A 20,666-nucleotide genomic window follows, 5' to 3' on the forward strand; every position below is an offset into this window, starting at 1 on the left:
CACCATTAAATGCTTGTTGTGACATTCTGTTAATGGGCTGGAAAGCATGTAATAAACATACCTTCTATAAAATCATTTTCACTATACAGCTGCCTCTCTCCTACTCCATCATCTTCATCTTGTCCATCTTCTTCATCTGGATTATTGATAACTTCTAGGCCAGCCTCAATAACTTCCACCAATTCATCTCGTTTATCCTTTCTAACAGGTTTCTCTTCTGGATGCCGAGTAAGCCCCATCTCCAACTGGAATACCTTCATGGACGTAAAGCTTTCAAAAGGAATGACGCCATATTCACTAGGCAGTTTGGCCCCCACGCTCACCTCAGCTTTGTCAATCTGGGAATGAAGAAACTCTAGGAGATCATTGGATGCTTGTTCTTTGGTGCCCTGGTAGTTCATACCATTGACCTTGGGGCTCTTCTTTTCCTGCAGGGATTTCAATTTATCACTCATTTCCTGAAGCTCTTGCTTTAACTGGGCAATCTGACGTTTCAGACTGGTAGCTCGGTTTTGATAATGCTCTTCTTGTTCCTGCAAGAGAGCTTGATAGTACTCTTTACCCATGTTTTCGCCTACAACACCAGGTAGAGATCCATTACCATCTGTTTGTGGAGCACATTCGAGCAAATACATAAGCAAGACTAAACTGAATAGTAAAGCAAGGCCCACTAACAGCCAACGAGTCCTGGCTTGAATTACTAAGCCTCTTCTGGGCATTCTCGTATTATTTCCGTTTCCAATCCAAAAAGATGACTTATGTGCTCATGCCTTCCAGGGAACATCACCCCAGAGTTCAAATCTTAGAAAGAGAGAGAAAGCATAACCATAATAGTTACTACAAGTTTTGATAAAGTAGCTGATGAGTGGTTTTCCACCTTTGCCTTAATCAGGGTCACTGCAGAGACACAAATCTGAAGTTCCTATGTCATCCATAACCATCAACTGTAAGTTTTGTTGATGCCATACAACTTGTTCAGGATTTCCTACCTCAAACAAAAAACCCTGCAGAGGGGGTAGAAGATGGAAGACACCAGCAAGGAATCATATTTCCATTCCCTAATTCAACCCTAGTTGAAGGCTTTTAGCCTATTTGAAGTTCAATGAGGAAAGTCTGCAAAAGTCATTTTATAAGCTTTGAATCGACAGCAATTCCCCCCCCCATGTGTAAGTGAGAGCAGTCTACAGTTTAGTAACAATAATTTTCATTGGCTAGTCTGGCTTTTCCTCTGGCACTTGAGTATTTTATTCCACTTCCCCCTTTATTCCACTTTCCTTGGAATCTGTGGTCTGAGTCAGCAAAATGAAGACAGAACCTAAAATTAAAAGAAAGGTGCATATTAGAACCACAAAGCAGCTGGTCATTTGGAAAACACATGAACAAAGTTGTAACACATGGATGCAAAGGATTGCTGGGGAAAGGGGTGGGAAAAGGAGAAAGAAAACATTATTTCTTTCCATTGCATTACACATCAGTGATTCCCTTTGACATAGTGTCTGGAAAATAGCAATATGGACAGTCTAACAAAATACATTTTTCACATAGCTAGCTAAAGCAGTAAGGGTTCTTCTAGTCTCATCAAGTTCTATTTGTTTTAACTCCCCCATTCCTTCTTGGGTTTTTTTGTTTTGTTTTGTTTTCCTCTGTGGGAGGAAAAAAACCACCAACAAAACCCATGCCCTTCCTCCTCCTCTAAACTAAAAAAAATTCCAAGAGCTCTTCTGAAGCAGCAGCAGTAGCAGCTTGCATTTCCATTTGCTTTTCCTTTAAATAAATATCTTTTAGGGAATAATTATTCACTCATTAATAAAGTATTGCAGATTTAAATATCAAAGTTCACAGAAACAGAATTTCAGAATAGGCCAAATTCAACAGAAATTCAAATTCAAACCCCAATTCCTGATTGATGAAAGGGAGACTCAGACTATCCATTCACTAACATTTCCACCTTCTGATTTCGGCAGGTATTGTGGTTTAACCCCAGCCAGCAACTAAGCACCATGCAGCCGCTCACTCACTTCCACCCCCCCATAACAGGATGAGGAACAGAATCAGAAAAAAAAAAGTAAAACTTGTGGGTTGAGATAAGAACAATTGAATAACAAGCAAAATAAAATGTAATACTAAATAACAACAATAACAATAATAAGAAGAAATGTAATAAAATAAAATAAAATAAATAATTAAAAAAACCACCCAAGAAAACACAAGAGATGCACAATGCAATTGCTCACCACTGCTGACTGATGCCCGAGCAGCAATCCACCCCTCCCAGCCAACTCCCCCCAGTTTATATACCGAACATGACAGTCTATGTTATGGAATGTCCCTTTGGCTAGTTCAGGTCAGCTGTCCTGGCCGTGCTCCCTCCCAGCTTCTTGTGCACCTGCTTGCTTGCAGAGCACAGGAAACAGAAAAAATCCTTAACTTAGGATAGGCACTACTTAGCAACAACTAAAACATCAGTGTGTTATCAACATTATTCTCACACTAAATCCAAAGCACTCTACCAGCTACTAAGAAGAAAAATTAACCCTATCCCACACAAAACCAGGACAGTAGGCCAGCGTGAAGAGGTGTTGACCATTTGCATGGGTCACCCTCTTACACCACTGACCAAATGGGCTGCGAGGAAAAGATCAGGGAAAGAGACTACAGTTAGGCAAGAGGAGGGTACCAAAAATCCCACTCGGCAACAATAGTCAGCAAAACAGTTTGTGGGCCTCTTCAATGACAGCATAAAGAGCTAAGAAGTAAGCTCAATGCATGTTAGTTTACTTTCTAACATTAACAAAATACTTTTGTTTAAAACTTGGTTGTAGAAAATACACTCATTAAAATTTATCCAGGGATCTATTAGTTCTACATCCATCTCGACTGTGTTATGTAATTGTCTGGGGGAAGTTCCAGGACTTGACTAAGTTCAGCTTAGTTTCAGTATGCTTATGAGATTAGAAGAAATTGCCTACTCCAATACTCCTTATATATGGGTTGGACAGATTGTTATCTAACACTGCCAGCAGCCAGAAACCCCGTCTTCCATCCTTGCAAATGAGTCACAGTGCCACCATGCACTCTATGTGTTTACAACAAACACCTTGCAACATTTGTCCCCAGTTATGTCCTTGTGACATTTCTCCCTTCCCATTTGGCTTCCAGCATCAGGATATTGCTTTAGTGAGAACCAGGTACCACGTATCGGTGCTATCATGATATTCAGCATCCTCATTTGCAAGAAAGCTCCAATTACAGGGTCTGAAAGATTAAGTAATTTATTCATACCACCAACACCAATGCTTGCGATAGCTGATCCTAGGTTTGTATGCATGGCATGCAGACTAAATTTTGCAAGAGCTGCACACCTTGGAGTTGTCCAGCTGAAGCCTACAGGACTGCTTGAAACAGCCGTTACTATTTCTAGTCCCTGCCTATGACCCTGTTCACGAATAAATTGGATCCATTATGTAGAAACCTCTTAATACAGCAGCTTAAAGGCAACAGTTACCTGAAACTGAAGCGTTTTGAACTCATGTAAAAAGCTACTGGACACTTTGGTTCGAAATAAGTAAAAGATTTTATCAACTGAATTCTAGATGACATCCTTTTAAGTCCAAATAAGACAGAAGTTAGTCACTCCTCACTGCGCAAACACAACATTATACAAATGCAAGTTAAATGCCTATAAAGAGTGATAAACACCAGATGTATCCTCAGACTATTGACCAGGGTCCAGATGTGGTGAATCAAGGGAGACAGAGAAAAAACAATCTACAGGATAAAAACAGTTCACAGAAATGATGTAGTAACATCCCAAGCTCTCTTTAGTACAAAGTTGCCAATATGATGTTTTTTCACATTTCTTCCCGAATTCTTGTTCTGTTAGACTGTAAAAGGTGAAGCCACAATTAATAACATAAGAAACCATATGTTTATTTAAACCTAGATAAACCTACTGCTAGACTGCAGTAAAGCCACTCCATGCAGAAGCTGTCACATCTTAGATCAGTCAAGGCATACTGAAAAATGATCAAACTACCTGACTTGCACCCAGTCCCATCTATTTTTCACTGCACAGCCTTATTACTGCTGTCAAGAACAACAGCGTTTCTGCATCACTGTATACACAAACACAGCTACTGTTCCACTACAGAAATCAGCTTTTCAAGTTATGAAGACATGCTTTTGGTACAGGGGACAGGGTAGGAAACACGGCTGACTCTTACAGCTCAGCAGGACATGAAGAAGAGAGCTTTGTGTTTTTCTTTTACCTTTCCCCTCACTTTTACAGAATAATTAAAGAAAACGAAAGCATGTACTAGAAAGCAGGAGCTGGTATTTCTAGTTGAGACTGCCTTAAGAGATTATTTGGGCTACCATGGTACAGTTTGATAACGGGCAGTGCAGGCAGCTGCAAACCATGGCCAGATTTGGTTCAGCACTGAACCTCTAACTTAAAGCCACCTAAGTCACACAACCTCCTACCACCATGGGCTTTAAACAATCAGTAACTGTTGTTAAGTGATAAATAGACACCCCTGAGGCTGGGACTTTAGCCTAGTAGGCCTTTATTCAATTCTTGCTCTACCAATAAATTGCCCTGTGTTCACTAAGTTTCTTTTGGTGTCATTCATGTTTTAGAAGCAAATGACAACAGATTTCCTGATGCAGTGTCAAGAGGACACAATGTACTGGGAGATTAAGATTCCCTCACACAATAGCACAGGGCAATGAAAGAACAACTCTGTTCTTAACTTTAACTGTGGCCAAATATACATCATTATGGTAAGCATGGACTAAAAGTCAGCCCACCTCCACAGGGACTCGCCACTTGCATTGCATCATGAACGCAAGAACAAAAGATTATGAAAAACTGCAGATTTCTGAGCCTTCCTACTGGCACTTTACCTATTAACACTAGAGGGCTGTTCTGTGGAGCAGTGCCTTAAGGGGTGCTTAGGGAAGAGGAACAATATGCCATTTGGAAAGCAATGGAAACTACACGTGGTGGGCTGTAGAGCTCCTGGTTCTTTTCCTTCTAGGCTCTAATTAGGCCCTCATTAGTTGAAACCCTTTTCTAGAGAGCTACTAACAATCTTATTAACAAGACAGCCTTTTTTCACAGAAATGGGCCTTGCCTATTTATCTTTGACAGTTTTCGTGCAACACCATAAAGAACAGGCATTTCTCCCACTACAGCTTCCCTGTGGCCTTTAAAGGCAAGGAATGTTTGTGCAACCAGTTATGTTAGATATTAATATTTTAAATTGCACATGGAGAGCTGAAGGGGTAAGTTAGTTTGCTAAAGCAGTGGGTACTGAGCCAATTTGGACATCTCATTTTTTTTTCCCAGTATCACTTCTGCTGAGAAGAGTCCCCATAAAGGAGTCAGACACAGATTTCATCTTGCATCTCTCAAGGAGTGAAGCCAGTAAAGAATCTTAGTTTTCATCCCATCAGAAAAGGAGGGTTTACAAGCCCTCTATTTCACCATCCTCTCTTTTCAGAAAAGCACTAGTTTTGCATATTTACAACCCAGATTTGATATGAATCAGGTCTGGCACAGCACTATTTTAGGCATTCCAGTAACTACTCCCAGGCTGTAGAAGATGATTACAAGAGAAAGCAGGCTGTGAAACCTCAGAATTAACAAAAGCACACAGGATCCCAAGAATCACAATAGGAAAATTAATTCAGTGTCACATGGTACATTCTGAAGTTTATAAAAAAACCCAAACACATTATCCAGAAATAAGTAATCATGCAGAAGTCCCTGGGATCAGTGTTTCAGTGTTTAAAGATTAAGTTCCAAATCTTTAAATTGCACATGCTGATATTTCACTTTATTTCAAGTCTTCGAAACAGGTCTATTTGCAAGACTCCCCATCATCGCCAAAGAATGAGATTTCTGAGGCTTATACAATGCTTAAAAAGATTTGCAAGTTTTCCAGAAGCAACTGGTTGTTATTCTTTCTGCATTTCCAGGGCCTTATGTATATTCAACTATGGAAATGTTTCTGTTCCTTACAAAAGAGCTCATTGATTCTCTAAGCACAAGGGAATAGACCAGCATGCTAATTGAAAATGCTTTTAAATTTGTTTTCATTATATTAGCATTCTGTTTTGGTTCCTTGTTGCAAAGGATGAGTATGTCTTCCTAAAGAGGGGAAACATTCACACTTAAAGCAGTGACCTAATTCAGTATGCACTTGGCTTCATGCCAGACTGTACGGACATTCCTCATTTTAGCATGTTCTACTTTAGACATGTCCTTTTCGTTCAGCATGCCCTAGATGGTCATAGCTTAGCTGCTTATGAAATTCCAGCTGATTTTCATAGTTACTTTATTGTTCATAATTTCACCCAGATGCCACAGAGATTCACTGTCTCAAACCCCCTCCACACACACATCCTTCTCTTTGGCAAGTTATACAATGAAAACATAAGGCCCAATATCACCCCTTGAATATTCCATCTTACTCTTCTTCAGAGTGACACTGAAAACAGAATTGCTTGTGAACATTAGAGAAACATTGTGCACACAGTTATTTTCTCACTTGCTGAAACCACCACAAAGCAAGTTGGCTGTCCTTGCTGTCGTGGATAATCTGCATAAATCCTAGAGCAAGAAACCTCAAAACCATACCTTAAGTATGCAGAAACACATCATGTCTGCTTAGTCTGCTGAGGTATAGCTTCAGAAAAGACACGAAGAAATTTGTTCAGGGCTTTATTATACAGTTCTAGTAAAATAAGTACCAAAGTCAGATGTTTCTGCTGTTGGGAAGGTTAATAGAAAGGGAAAGGCAATGAAGAGAAAAAATATCCAAGGGAAGAGTTAGAGGCTGTAGCTCTCACTTTCCACAGAAATCAAATCTTTATTCTAGTACCTCACCCTCACTGGACTGACTGTAAATAACGTTTTTTAAGCACAATTCCATCATCGGACTTGCTTTCAGCTACAGCTCTGCCTTCTCAGCACACATGCATGCACTGCTGGATGGGAGAGAAGTGGAAAGCCACTATCAATTTATGGAAACAAGATCTACATTCAAGAAAACCAGCAGGAAAGTGAAAATAATCACAAAATATTTTAGACCTTACCAGTTTAATAATATAACCTGAAGAATTTGAAAGTTGTGCTTATACACATTGTAACCACTGCCCACAGTAAATCAATCACATCAGGCAGAAGCAGCAGCTTATTTTCAACTTTTTGAAAGTTTAGAGCATAATATGCTGTTCCAATACATCACAACGTGCAAGTTTAGTATGTAAGCACAGAACTGCAGCTTTGCTACTCATATTATCCAACAGACACTAAAGTGAATTTTTCTTCCAGCTACCTCTTATGATTTTCATCAGAATTTCCTGGTGTCCTCCTCTGTACCTTCCCAGCATTCCCATCGCATGGCATACTACCTTGGCATGCTCACAGGGACAAACCTGTATAGGGCAAAACCTGTAAGAGGACACACCAGCACTCTTCAAACAGGACAGTTTCTACAGAAGGTTATTTTTCCAGACATTGCAAATCTAAACCAGAAGTCCAAGATTTTAAAAAAAAAAAACCCAAACAACAAAACAAGACATCTGCCTTGGGAGACTAGGTAACAGAAGCAGCTCTCCATCAGATCTAACTCAACCCCACAAAATGCGTGAACCTTAATTCTTATGAACTTATCAGCTCAACCTGTTTGATAAATACGAAAAACAGTTGCATTCAGCTCGTGCCCATCAGTCACGTGGCAGACTCCAAGCAGTATCAGATATGTAGTCATCTATGTTACAGCAGACAGCCTCACCTGACTGCTCATCAGCTAACAACCCGGGATAATGCTGAGCTATCAGTTTAGCACTGCCCATATTGACTCACAGGTTTGGGGTTTTTTGTGTCCCTCAGCTTTCTTTGTTATAAACTCCCACTGGTAAACACTGCCAAAGCCGGAGTCCCATGGAAGGGGCAGGGGGACAACAGTGACTGCACACTGATCACTGAGCATCTTAGTCAATTTTTAACTAAAGACACAGAAGAAAAAAAACACCACAGTGTCAACACAAGAATACTGCATTATACACTCTCTACAACTACCTGAAAGGAGGCTGTAGCGAGGTGGGTGTCAGTCTCTTCTCCCAGGTAACAAGCGACAGGACAGGAGGAAATGGCCTCACATTGCGCCAGGGGAGGTTTAGGTTGAATATTCAGAAGAAATTCTTCAGCGAAAGGGCTGTCAAGCATTGGAACAGGCTGCCCAGGGAAGTGGTGGAGTCACCATCCCTGGAGGTATTTAAAAGACGTGTAGATGTGGTGCTTCGGGACATGGTTTAGTGGTGGACTTGGCAGTGTTAGGTTTACAGTTGGATCTTAAAGGTCTATTCCAGCCTAAATGGGTCTTACTATGAACAGCCTCTGATGAATTATGAAGTGCTTGAGCATATCTGCAATAGGTAACTTCAGACATTTGTTTAGTTCCTAAATGGGAAGGAAAAAAATTCATGCCTTTGGCACAAGGATCATAGTAGTGCTCGTAGTACACCAGGGACTAGTAGTTCAGGCATGGGAACCTGTAGGAAAAAGCTGCTTCAGTGATGGATGACAACTGCAGGATTTATTACTCAAAAAAATAATATTCCCTATGCAAATGGCTTATTTTACAAAAGCAACATCATTCTTTTGCCAGCAAAAATGCTGTGCTACAAAATAAAATTAAGACGAACCTGCCACAAATTTCCACTGTCACATTAGAGACTCCAGTACACAGGGAAGATATACAGGGTTTCTTATCTCCCTTTTTTCACGCAATAGATCAACTCACTCTCAACACTAGAGAGAGACTTTATCAGTAAGAAATTCTGCCTTTTCCCAGGCTCTGATCTTGTTAACTAATTGCATCTTTTCAGGAGATGCAACTGAAGCAGCACATTTTATACTAACCTTCTTTAAGAAGAAAGCATAGAAAAGAGTAGGGTGTCATTTTTATAATGCAGTTCAATCATTGTAAGATCAAGTCTACCTAGGTTTAGCCTATGAAGGACAATCAAGCAGGTCTTGCTCTTTACACCCTTCCCAAACCCTCTCTTGAAATTTCTGCCTCAGTTTCAACAAGTTCACCAGCATGTGTTTTTACGATAGCAACGCAGACCATCAGGGCAGTGTGAAGGACCTGTCCTGCTCCTGCACCACATACCCCCTTCCCCAACCTGCATACATGACCAAAAAGATAAATCAGCATGCCAAGCTGACAGAACAGGAAATAATACGGGTTTTATTGTCTCCGTTCTCAGTGCTACAGCTAATGTAGCAGAGAAAGCAAGCAGGTGGTGATATCCAACAACCTAGAAATGGTGATGGTTTTGCCACAACAGTCCCTGGTAAAAGCAATCATGCTGTCATACTCAAATGAAGGAAACGTTAACTGCACTGAAACGGCTTACATGCAACTCTTACATAATCTACTGTGAAATGACAAGGAAAAAAAATGGCCTTTTGCTGAAGTGGTTTTATCTCCCAGAAGTTAGAGAAGCCAGCAAATTACTGTCTGTCCTGGCACTTGTTCCTACACAAAACCGAATCCATTACATAGTTAAGTGGACAAATGAAAGAACAACACTATTCACATTATTTACTTTTTACCCAATCCAAAATAAGCAATGAGCTTATGAATAGGAGCCCTGCCTCGGCTTCAGTGAAGCCAGAGCAAGCTCATTTGTCTGGGAACTGCTGAATTGAAATTGGAACTTGAAACCCACTCAGCTACACCTTAACCACACTGGCCAGTTATTGCCCTATTTCAGATAAGGCCAGGAAATAAAAGTCAACTCATAGTCACTTTACTGTTTTTATGAAGAGACATCTGCTTGGCAAGAAAGAAGCTAGGTAAAATGTCCTAGGTAAGACTAGGTGAAGGAATTGTGTTTGTTTGCTTGTTTGTTTTTAAATTACTACTATTGAACAGATATCCTGAAAGACTCACTACCTTCAGCTTCTGTAAGATAAATAACTTCTAATTTACACACCTTTTCCTATAGTTTACACTATTTAGCTTGCTGTAGGCATTATTCCCCTTTCTAAATTTGGCAAAAAACCACAAACTCCAAAGTTAGAGAAGCAAGTCTTCTTCCCCTTACTGTAAGGGAATTGAAGAAACAGCAGTATTATATGACTACACTTATTTTGCCTAGCCTCTAAGTTGTTAAAGTTCAACCTAGAAATGGGAACAAAAGCACAAGTAGCTACCTTAGTACAGTTGTCAGGGAAGCACTTTCTACTGGTATTCCTAACATCTCATAAACAGTAAGTCATTTTTTACATGAGCATTAGGCAAGAATCTGACCTACTTTTAACACGTGCTTTGCAATAACCCTATTAACAACATACTGTCCATGAGGGACTGTATAAATTATATGGGCAACTGTAACATGGCAGCAAGATGAGTTCCCAGTCCAGCCACACCGCCTGAGCAACCTTACCCAACTGATGGCACTGCTCAGGTCTGTTCACTGAAGGCTGGCAGAACCTTGAAACAGTGCATCCAACACTGCACCCTCCATCAAGGGTAAAAGGACAGCTATGTTACTGCGGAGGACAGCTTAAGCAAAACTACATCACAGGTCTCATGGCAACTTTAGCTTATCTTCAAAGATGCACAGTAGTCTCTGTTTGAGTACATGCAGCAAAGTCTTTATACTCCTTTCAGTACCATAGAGTAACAGCTGCAGCAAGAAGCAGAAATAAAACTTATGATGCCCAGTAGTCTTCAAACAGGTAATGCTGTAGGTGGGGGGGGGTTTGTGCAGGAAAACAGTCTCTTTTCGAAGGACAGAAAAAACAGTTACACTTAAAGTGCAACACCTTACAGCGAATGAGTAAAGGTAAAACACTATTTAGACAGCCAAAGTACATAAACATCTTAAAAGGCCCCAGCTAAATAATTCCCCCATACAAGATGAACATGTTCCAGCTAGCACAACAGAACAGTAGATGATCTCGTGTATGCAGCATTTGCACAGCATACCTACATTTTCACTGATGCCATTTTCTATTCATTAAAAAACACCAAACACTGAGAATGACTGAAACTGTCCATTGTGGGAATGGTAGCAGGTGAAAACTAAGAGCTGATAATCACATGGCTTTCTTGGAACTGCTTTACCCAAGTACCACATCTAACTACATTCTCAGAATCAAGTCTTATTCTGTTTTCTCACATCTCTCTAATTACTATCTATTTCTTGATGCATGGAGATCGAGACAACATAGTTACTGTATCCTGAGCATAGTGAAAATATATATGCCAATATATGTAAACTCTTGTGCTATTTTTAAAGGGTAGTTGTCATCCAAGTTTATACAGAGCCAGTGGAAGTTTTCCCACTGTGGGATGTAAGGAGAGAGGTCATGCATCCAGCTTCCTTACACTTGTAAAGCAAAAATGAAAATGCTGTAGAGCAAACCAGATTCCCTTTGAGGCTCTCAAAGGTACCTAACAGGTGGTTATCACATACAGATTTCTTTTTTTACCCAAAGAAAAGGACAGTTCTTAGCCAGGCTGTTCTTTCTAACAGTTGCATAGCTAATTAGCCAGCATTTTAAAAAGCCATTAGAGACAATCCTGTGGAGGAATTAAAATGTTTTGGGTTTGTTTTTTTTTTTTCATTTTCTGTAATTTTTCTATGGTAAGAGCTGTACTATTTTCAAGGATGTAAAAATCCAGGTTATGATGCAGTTGTAGAAGTTGAAGTGAAAACAGTGAGAAGTCAAATTCTCAAGTGCACCTGACTTTCTTAAAAAGACTTTCAGACTTCTATTAATATCTGCATTAAAAGCAGAAACATATAAAGGGAATTGATTTAAATGTCATTAAAAAGTTTCTCTGGACAACTGTGCACCAAGTACTACCATAGCAACATTCTCATTGAAGTTATGATTTACTGCCAGATTTTGTGGGGATACCATGGACCAAGTAGTATTTGCATAGAAATCTCTTCACTGCAAGTTTGAAGAGCAATAAAACTCCTGAAGTGATCATTGGAAGACGCTTCTGTGCCTTTTGTCCAACTGGTAGTCTGGCTCAAGAGTTTTAAAATATCTAAAACCAGTTTAAAAAACAAATTGATACAGAAATCGTGAGAAAAATAGTGCCTTGAAAAATCAATCATCCTGAAGTTTTTCTTAAATAAACTGAATTGGCTAGCTTAAGTTCACATGTGTAATTCAAAACTGGGCTCACTTTGCTATTCCTCAGTCCATGAATCTAAGATGGAAGGAGAAACAGAACCTAGACATATTTTTAGAATGGCTAAAAATCAACATAGTAGTTAAGGTTCTGCTTTCAGCACAACAAATCAGCCATGAATATGTCACCAGAAGTGAAACCTGGATGCCAAACGATTGAGAAACATCTGGTGCGTTCCAGAAGCACAGCTAGATACACTTACGTCATCTGTAATTTTTCAATTTGACATTATAAATAAGCATTAACTTACTCTTAAAGGACTAGCAATACCAGGCTTCACTGAAAGCAGAGAAGCTAGCAGCTTGTCAGAACTATCTATCTTGATACTCTTTTTTTTTTTTTAAAGTTGCCTTGCATTGAAAAAGATACCAGTATGAAAAATAGAAACACCAAACACTCAACACTTCACATTACTCTGCTCCATCTCTCTGTTTTGTTTTTCAAGTCCCTGAAGTCAGTCTTTGGACCACTTGGACCACCTTTCCTTTTCTTCGGGAAAAGATAATCATGATTTGGAGGGGAGAGAAGCTAGGAGTTTCTGTAAACCTGTTTTTGCAGGTTCCCTGTGCCATTCTTCCATTGTGCCCATATTCCACAAGTTTTTGGGGTTGTTCTGGTTTTGGGGGTTTTTTTTGTTGGGTTTTTTTTTTCTAGTTTTGCTTCACAGCAGGGACATACAGGTTGTTACCACAGACACTTGTCACAAACTATTCTAAGTGCCACATTTGACACATGGTCCTACTGTCAGCAACTTCTGTTACATTTGAACATTGGTGTAAAGTTCTGTTACTTTCTTCTCTTGTCACCTCAGACAGTCAACTTAAATCCCTATCACACTTCTACCTCTCCACCTAGCTAGGTAAAACTCTAATAGAAGCTCAGGACCTTACACAACTAAGGAGCAACTCTGAAGGGTTAAATGCAAAAAATTCAGTCATTGGATTATATCTGAAATCTGAAAGAAAAGAAAAAAACAAAGAAACACACTTAGTAGCACTTAACAGCAGAATCTAATACAGCATCCTGGATGTTAAAACTCAGTCCTGTTCCAAACACTGGGAGCACTGGGGCAGAGTTTGCCCTGCACAGACATCTTACTGGAGCACTGCTTCCAAACTGTGCTGGGAAAAGGCAGGCACACCAGTCATGCCAGCCTCTGTCCAGCCAGAACCAACCCCAACCGATACTCCTCCTCTTACTTTGCAAATTGTAAGTCTTCTTCTGAAGACTTCTAGCCGTATCAGAAGCTCCCAGATCACACGAAAGATGGACTAAACTGCTATCACTGAGCAGTCTTGAGTTCCACTCTACCAGAGCACTAGGAAGACATGCAAGCCATCTGCTGCCCCTGAGGCTGTGAGTAGTATCAACAGCGCTGACAAGCGTCTTACAATTTTTGACACCACTGCTTGGGGAAACCTTTAAGAGTCAGCAGTAGTGCTACCACAAGTCATCTGAAAGCTATCACCCAAAACACTCTTACAGGACAAATTTTATTTCACAGAAACTGATGACATAGCCCTCTATATAATTCCAGAGACTCTAAACTGTGCTCAAGGCTAGCATTTTGTATTTTCAGAATGTGCTTCAAAACACAAGCTCATTTACCTCATTTCCTCTGCTTTAATGCAACAGTGTTCCCCATGAGTTTCAGTTGCTTCCTGTGCATCGCTACTCAACACCTGCCCTTGTAACAGCAAGGCAAACTCAGCCCAGAAGAATTAGGTATTATTTCTACTGTTTCTACTGTTGTGGTTTAACACCAGCCAGCAACTAAGCACCACACAACCGCTTGCTTGCTTCCCCTCCACCCAGTGGGATGGGGAGAGAATCGGGGAAAAAAAAGTAGAACACATGGGTTGAGATAAGAACCATTTAATAGGACAGAAAGGAAGAAAATAATAATAATAATAATGAAATTACAATAATAATAATAAAAAAATAATTGGAATATACAAAACTAGTAATGCACAATGCAATTGCTCACCACTGGCCAACCAATGGCCAGTTAGTTGCCGAGCAGCGATCCACACCCCCAGGCTAACTCCCCCCAGTTTATATACTGGGCATGACATCACATGGTATGGAATATCCCTTTGGCCACTTTGGGTCAGCTGCCCTGGCTGTGTCCCCTCCCACCTTCTTGTGCCCCTCCAGCCTTCTTGCTGGCTGGGCATGAGAAGCTGAAAAATCCTTGATTTAGTCTAAACACCAGTTAGCAACAACTGAAAACTTCAGTGCATTATCAACATTCTTCTCACACTAAAACCAAAACATAGCACTATACCAGCTACAAGAAAGAAAATTAACTTTATCCCAGCCAAAACCAGGACACTACAAATATACACATATGCAAACACCAGACGCACACTGGAGTAGCAGAAAATCTGCCTGGTTAGCCACCCTGCTACAATTAACTATCACATGTTAAATGTCATAGGATATACCCACAACATCTACAAATGGAATTATTTGCAGCACTTCTGTACAGCAGCACCTCAGCCATCAGCTTTAAACTCTCACAGCTGCCTGCAACTACACACCTGCAAGCTAGAAACTGTCCTTCCCTGTCTTTCTCTTGCATCTGACACCTGAAAAATTATTAGGGCCATTTTTTCTTACAAGATTATCTGGGACTGGTCACCCTGATTTCCAGCATAATATGTTAATACAAAACTCGCCTAGCTTTGTACACAACATTTTGAAGAACTTGGGTGTCCTACAGCTTTGATCTTTTATGAAAGCACTGATGTACTGTCTTGACAAAAAGCATGATCAACAGCGCAGACACGTTAACCTCCTTTTGTGGTTGATGTTCATTTGCTAAAGTTAAATCCGAGAAGCAGCTATCTATACAGGGATAAAAAACCCTAAGCTCTTTAGCAATTTTACTTGGAAATATTTAATATGTGCAAGTATTGTATTTCTAAGTCCACCTTTAACTCCTTGCTGTTCTGTATCATATTATTTTACCTTTGAACAAATGAGAACCAGCCTTGAGTTATGTTCAGCTCAGAGGACTGTTGCCTATGACAGCCACTGAGTATGTGGCAGGACCCATCTCCAGAGGATTCATTAGCCAAGAAAGAATTTTACTGCTGTTCTACAACTGGAGTATCAGTTTCCTTTAACAGAAATTCCCTGCAGTATGCCAGAGAAGGGTAAAATTAGTTCCCTTAGTTTTTGGGAAGATGAGTGCCAAATGTGTCTGCCTGCCCAACTCTCTCCCAGCGTCAGTCCAGCCATCCCTATGCTGCTGAGACGGCTGTGCTACTTCAGTTCTGCACATTTCTTCTTAAGCTGCCTATTGCATACTTGCATTCAAACTCCCATGGGTAAACATTCTTGCCCCCATTCTACATCTATCAAAGTAATGCATTAATTGACAACTTGGGTCATTTCTGGCCATAGCAGAGAAGCTGATGGGTAGACTCACTTTCGACACCATAAGGACATGTATGCTGGCTGTCAGGTGCTGATCCAGGCTTTCCAGACAGCTGCCCTAAGTGACATCCCTACCAGGAAGCCCAATACCATAAAGGAGAAGGATCCTCTTCCAGAAGCTGCTTTACCAGTGGAATAGCACCGCTTAGTACGAGGAAGAAAGGGCAAGAAAAACAGTGAAGACAGACCTGCCCTTTATCACCCACCCACTCCACCAGTGAAAGATTTGTTTAATACGAAAGAGGAAGAAGGTGAAAGAAAAACACAGGCAGACCTGCCCTTTCCATCACCCACCAACACAGCTGCCAACAGGATCCTCAAATGCACCTACTGAGGAGAGATGCCCATGCACCACGGCAGGCCAGGGAGGCAGACGGGGTCCAGACCGAGAACTCCCCAGGACCACGGTGGGGGCTAAAGGAAGCAATTAGACCCAAGAGGAACATGGTGCTGGAAGGCATATGTACTGCAGGCAGATGCTAATGAGTAAACAGGCCAATCACTGTAGTTATTTTTTATTACAGTTGGAGATGATTAAGAATGGCAGGAAATGGTTAGATAAAAAAAGTACGTGCAAGATTTCCTCACATGATAGCTTCCTCGCCTCAAGTCATATTTGGATGCTCTGAACTTCGCTTCGCAACACTGATGTTCCATTGATGCTCCTTCCAATCCCCACATTTGCACTCCCAGCACCTGCAACGGCTTGCCAGCTTTATCAACTCGCTAATAAGAGTTTTAGAGCATTTGATTTGTGAATGGGAAAAGCCTTTAAAAACAGGTATGGTAAAGCAGAGATCATTCCAAGATATTCTTCCCACCATACTCCACTCTGAAATAATTGTGGAACAAATGCCTCCTGTCAGCCTTACCATACACGAAAGAGAAGCAGTATGGACAGCCTAGTGCCAGTGTAGAAAGAGTACAAGCTTCTCACATGTATTTTAGTGTGCCATATTTTCACATGCAGCAACATCTTCCAGGATTAGGAAAACAGCTCATTTTCCTTTCCCCTTGAACCTTGATCCTTAGTGACTACGTATAGCCTGCAATAATTATCTTGTTACTCTTACTTTTTACAAAAAAAGTTTCTCAGCTAGCAGTGACCATCAGAACCACCAATTAGACACACAACAAGGTGTAAGATACCCAAGAACTACTAAGCCGTCTAACCCGCCTGTCTACATTTTTAGGTATATGCAAGATACCTGCAGCCTTAGTAAAAAAATTTTTAAACAGGCTTAGATGAAAGCAGCAGCTAGATGCACCTAAAAAAGGCCTCAGCAAGAATCCTGTCCCACTCCTTTTGCACCAGAAGACACTCACAATGAGGGCTGCAACTTGCAGTACTGTTCCTGCCTTCAGAATTGTTTGTTGGTTGGTTTTTTTTTTTTCAAAAGAGCCTCATAAAAAAGAAATTAAGAGTATTAAAGTCATTGTACACTTTCAAATTTTTCTAATAAACCATAATATTGAATGGAAGTGCTAGGCTTTTCTAGTCGTCATTCAAAATGAAACTGTTCTGGCAGGCAGTGAGAAGTGCCCTTCCACAAATTCTTCTTACAAGCTGTGGCTATAACTCAGAAGTAAAACTATATTCCCATTCCCCCACAAAAGCATTACATTTCTGAACATCTTGTGAGTTACAATTTCATTTTCCCATTTCCAGCACCAAGTTTGCAAGAACATAATTAGCTGCACAGATAAAACACAGTATTTTTTTTCTTTTTTACAAAAGCTATTACGCTCCTGAAACATTTTCTTTCCATTGTGCCCTTTGAGAACTCTTTCTTTTTTAAAGACTTTTTTTTTTTTAAAGAAAGTCTTGAGCTTGAAATACGTGTCCATTTGTCATTTTATTTTTCCAGATGCAAGATTATTATGGTCTCTTCCCATACGTTCATTCTGGAGGGCTGGTCCTCTAAGAGGGTAGAAGACAGATGAACTAACTGAAAGCCAAGCACACTATCAGCTCCAGGGCCACCCAAATCCTTATCCAGAGCCTGAGTTTCATCCCACCTCCATGATCCTGCTTCAGCATTATTTAAAGAGAAAATACTGCAAGTCATGAAGCTTGCTTCATAACAACAGACTGTTTCAGAGTTAAGAAAAATATTGTGCAATTTGCCTTCTGCAGTAAAAAAACCTGGCCTCGTATTTCTCATACCCTCTCTCCCTCAAGTTTACTTTTGTCTTTTGCAAAAATTCAGGTCATTTTGGTGATTCCTTCTACAAAGCGGTCCACGGAACACTTCTCGCAAGCATAAAGGTAGCAGACTGTGGTGCAGGGGTAGAAATTGTTGTGCCAGATATGCTTGTGGGTTTTCTTGGCAACAGACCACAGCTACTTATCATTTAACTATGCCCTCAGATGATGTTTCTCACTGACTTCGGAAGACCCATATCCCGGGGCTGGAATTTAAAAAGCAAAGAATTTAAATTCAGGAATAACTTGCTGCAACTTCAACCATGATGCAGCAGCCTTAATGATAGGTTTGGAGTTTTCTGTTTTGTTTTTGGTGGGTTTTTTTTTTCCCCCTCTCCCTTTAAGCCTGAGGAAGACACTGAAACAAAGTCATGGGATCAAGAAGGGAAAGAACTATTCACAATCAACTGATCTTAATCACACTTAAGTTTTCATGTGTTTCCTCCAGGAACAGACAAGCTAAACAATTTCTATGTGCCATACAGTCATGTACTTCAAAAACATCGTTCTTCCTTCCATTCTCAGCTCACCTAGGGTTTAGGACAGTGGTGGTGTAGCAACAGTCGGTGTGGGTCTCCTGATCCTCACCATAAGGACTTACTGGCAAGAGTCTCCCATAAAAGCCTCAGGTCATAATTGAAGCCCATAGCTAACACTCCGTCCGCAAAACGCATCTACCTCCACTGACAGCTACTGGGAATACTTCCAAGCCACTGTCTTTGACAGTGTTTGGGGACTCACTATCTAGCTAATAAATAAAGGGCAGCCAGAAGTTTCCTTCAAACACACTGAAGCAGGATAGGAACTTCCAGCTAGCACACGCTGGAAAAGAAGAAACTGTCTAACTCACGAGCCCTGGCATTTACAGTCTCCAAGAAAAAAAGAAAGGAAAAAAAAAGAAAACACAATTTTTACTGCATGACCTTAGCCTGAGGGATATTCACTCTGTGTTAAAACCACCCCATTCTTTTTGCAGCTCTTCCGAGTTACCCATCAGAGCAACAGAACACACTTGGTCCTTATCCATCATCTACAAGCTTAGCAGAAGAGATCAGTGTCTCATCTCCACCGGATAGAGGGACTTGAAAACAAACACAAACAAACTACAAAACCACAGAATAAAGTACATGTTAATTAAGCAGATTTGGATTACACTTCACTGAAAACACCTAGTATCAAGTTTAACTTTTTGTATACTCAGCTTGAAAAACTGTCTTGCAAATTGCAACCCCCCTGTTTCTGCTTTAGGATTCCTCCTAGAAGTGAGTTAGTTTCAGGATTAATAGACTGGCAACAACAATACCATTTTATTTTTGATGTTCGGTATCAAAAGGTTCCAACTTTCACCGTTTACAAGAGCACAGAACTACTGAGCAAGGACCTGACTGACAAAAAGCAGGAGATGTAAACCATAGTTAAACAAGTCTAAATATCCCACTAGAAATAATTATGTGCTCTCTCAACCATCCTTTCCCCTGTTCTGCGGGGGGTGGGGTGGGGGGGTGTTGATGGAAGGAGTCGGTGTTTCTAGCAGTTTGAGCAAGTTAAATGCAAACCCCAAGCAGCCCACGCACTGGACGGAACGGGGAGGTGACACTACGACCGCTCCGGCTTTGCACGATCGCCAATCACGCCCGGCTGCAACGAGACAGGGGAGACCGGCAGCGATGCCTTCGCGGAGGGGTCCGACCTCGCTGCACTTCCCACCCCCTCTCCAGACGGGCGCATCCCCAAAAACGCGCTCTCCGGCACGTTTCAGGCTACTTCACACAATGGAAACGCAGCCGCGAGGAGGGAGAGAGATGAAATTTATCGCTGAGGCAGCACCAGGATAAAAACCCCATCAGGTTTGCACGGCCCCCGCCACGAGGCCGGCCCGGAGCAGCGCCGGCGAGAGAGGCCGGCTCCTCGCCCCCCGGCCACCGCTGCCTCCCCCGGCGCCGGGCGGGCGCAGCCCCCCTCCCTCTCCCCGCCGCCCCCGCCTCAGCCCCGCCACACGCCCCGCGCCGCCCGACCCGCTGCCGGCCGGGAGACGGGCACGGCCCGGCCGCGGTGCCGCTTACCCGCCGGGCTCCCGCGGCGCCGCTCGGCACCTTCCCCCGGCGGCAGGGAAGGCCGGCGGCGGTCCAGCCCCCTCGGCGGGCGGAGGCCGGCGGGCAGGTGAGGGGACGAGGAGGCGGGCGGGGAGGGCGGCGCGGGGCCGGGCGGGCACACAGGCGCGGGAGGGGTGGAGGGGCGCGGGGCGGCCGTACTCACCGCGCGGGCCCCGCCGCGGAGCCGCGGCCCCACTTCCTGTGCGCTAGGAAACGGGCGGGCGGGGCGCCTCCGCCGCGGCCCTTAAAGGCGACGGCAACGGCCGCCCCCGACCGCCTCCGGGGCGGCACCGCCCGCCGCCGCCGCCGCCGCCGCCGCGCTGGGGGAGCGCCTCCCCGCCCCCCCCGCCCCCCCCCGCACGTGGCGGCGGCCCCCGGCTGCCGGCGGAGGGGAAGCGGGGGCGGGGGGCGGCGAGGTCGTTGCCCAGCGGGCGCTGGCGCGGCGGGAGCGGCGGCGTGCCGCCCGCCCCGCACATCCCGAGGCCGAGAGCTCCCGTTAGGAGCGCGACACGCAGCCCCGCGGGCGACCGCTAATAAGCAACGGGCGGATCCCGCGGGGAGCGCGTCTGTGGGCCGGCCCGCCCCTCACCGCAGCGCGCTAGGCCACACGCGAGGCGCCCGGACCCCCGCCCGATCGCCTCGGCCGCGGCGGGGCGAAGGGCGCCTCTGAGGCCCGGCCGCGGGCGCTGA

At 42.8% G+C, this 20,666-nt stretch overlaps 1 protein-coding gene across 3 annotated transcripts in view; it reads right to left on the minus strand.

Moving 5' to 3' along the window:
* CSGALNACT2 (chondroitin sulfate N-acetylgalactosaminyltransferase 2) overlaps window positions 1-20,217 on the minus strand; it is a 35,341-nt gene extending 15,124 nt beyond the window's left edge. For 2 of the 3 annotated variants that reach the window (XR_012650087.1, XM_075025620.1), the window contains exons 1-2: window positions 20,140-20,217; window positions 62-1,315 (exon numbers count right to left, since the gene is read on the minus strand). Coding sequence is in view for 2 of the 3 variants with exons in the window: in XM_075025620.1 (XP_074881721.1) it covers window positions 62-719 (658 nt within the window). In the remaining variant the exon portion in view is untranslated. Of the gene's footprint in view, window positions 1-61; window positions 1,316-19,946; window positions 19,963-20,139 lie in introns of those variants that run through there. The other variant, XM_075025621.1, reaches the window with a different exon arrangement.
* Window positions 20,218-20,666: the final 449 nt, after the last annotated feature.

The sequence above is a fragment of the Buteo buteo genome, chromosome 4 (genome assembly GCF_964188355.1).
Source record: "Buteo buteo chromosome 4, bButBut1.hap1.1, whole genome shotgun sequence".
Classification (NCBI taxonomy): Eukaryota; Metazoa; Chordata; class Aves; order Accipitriformes; family Accipitridae; genus Buteo; species Buteo buteo.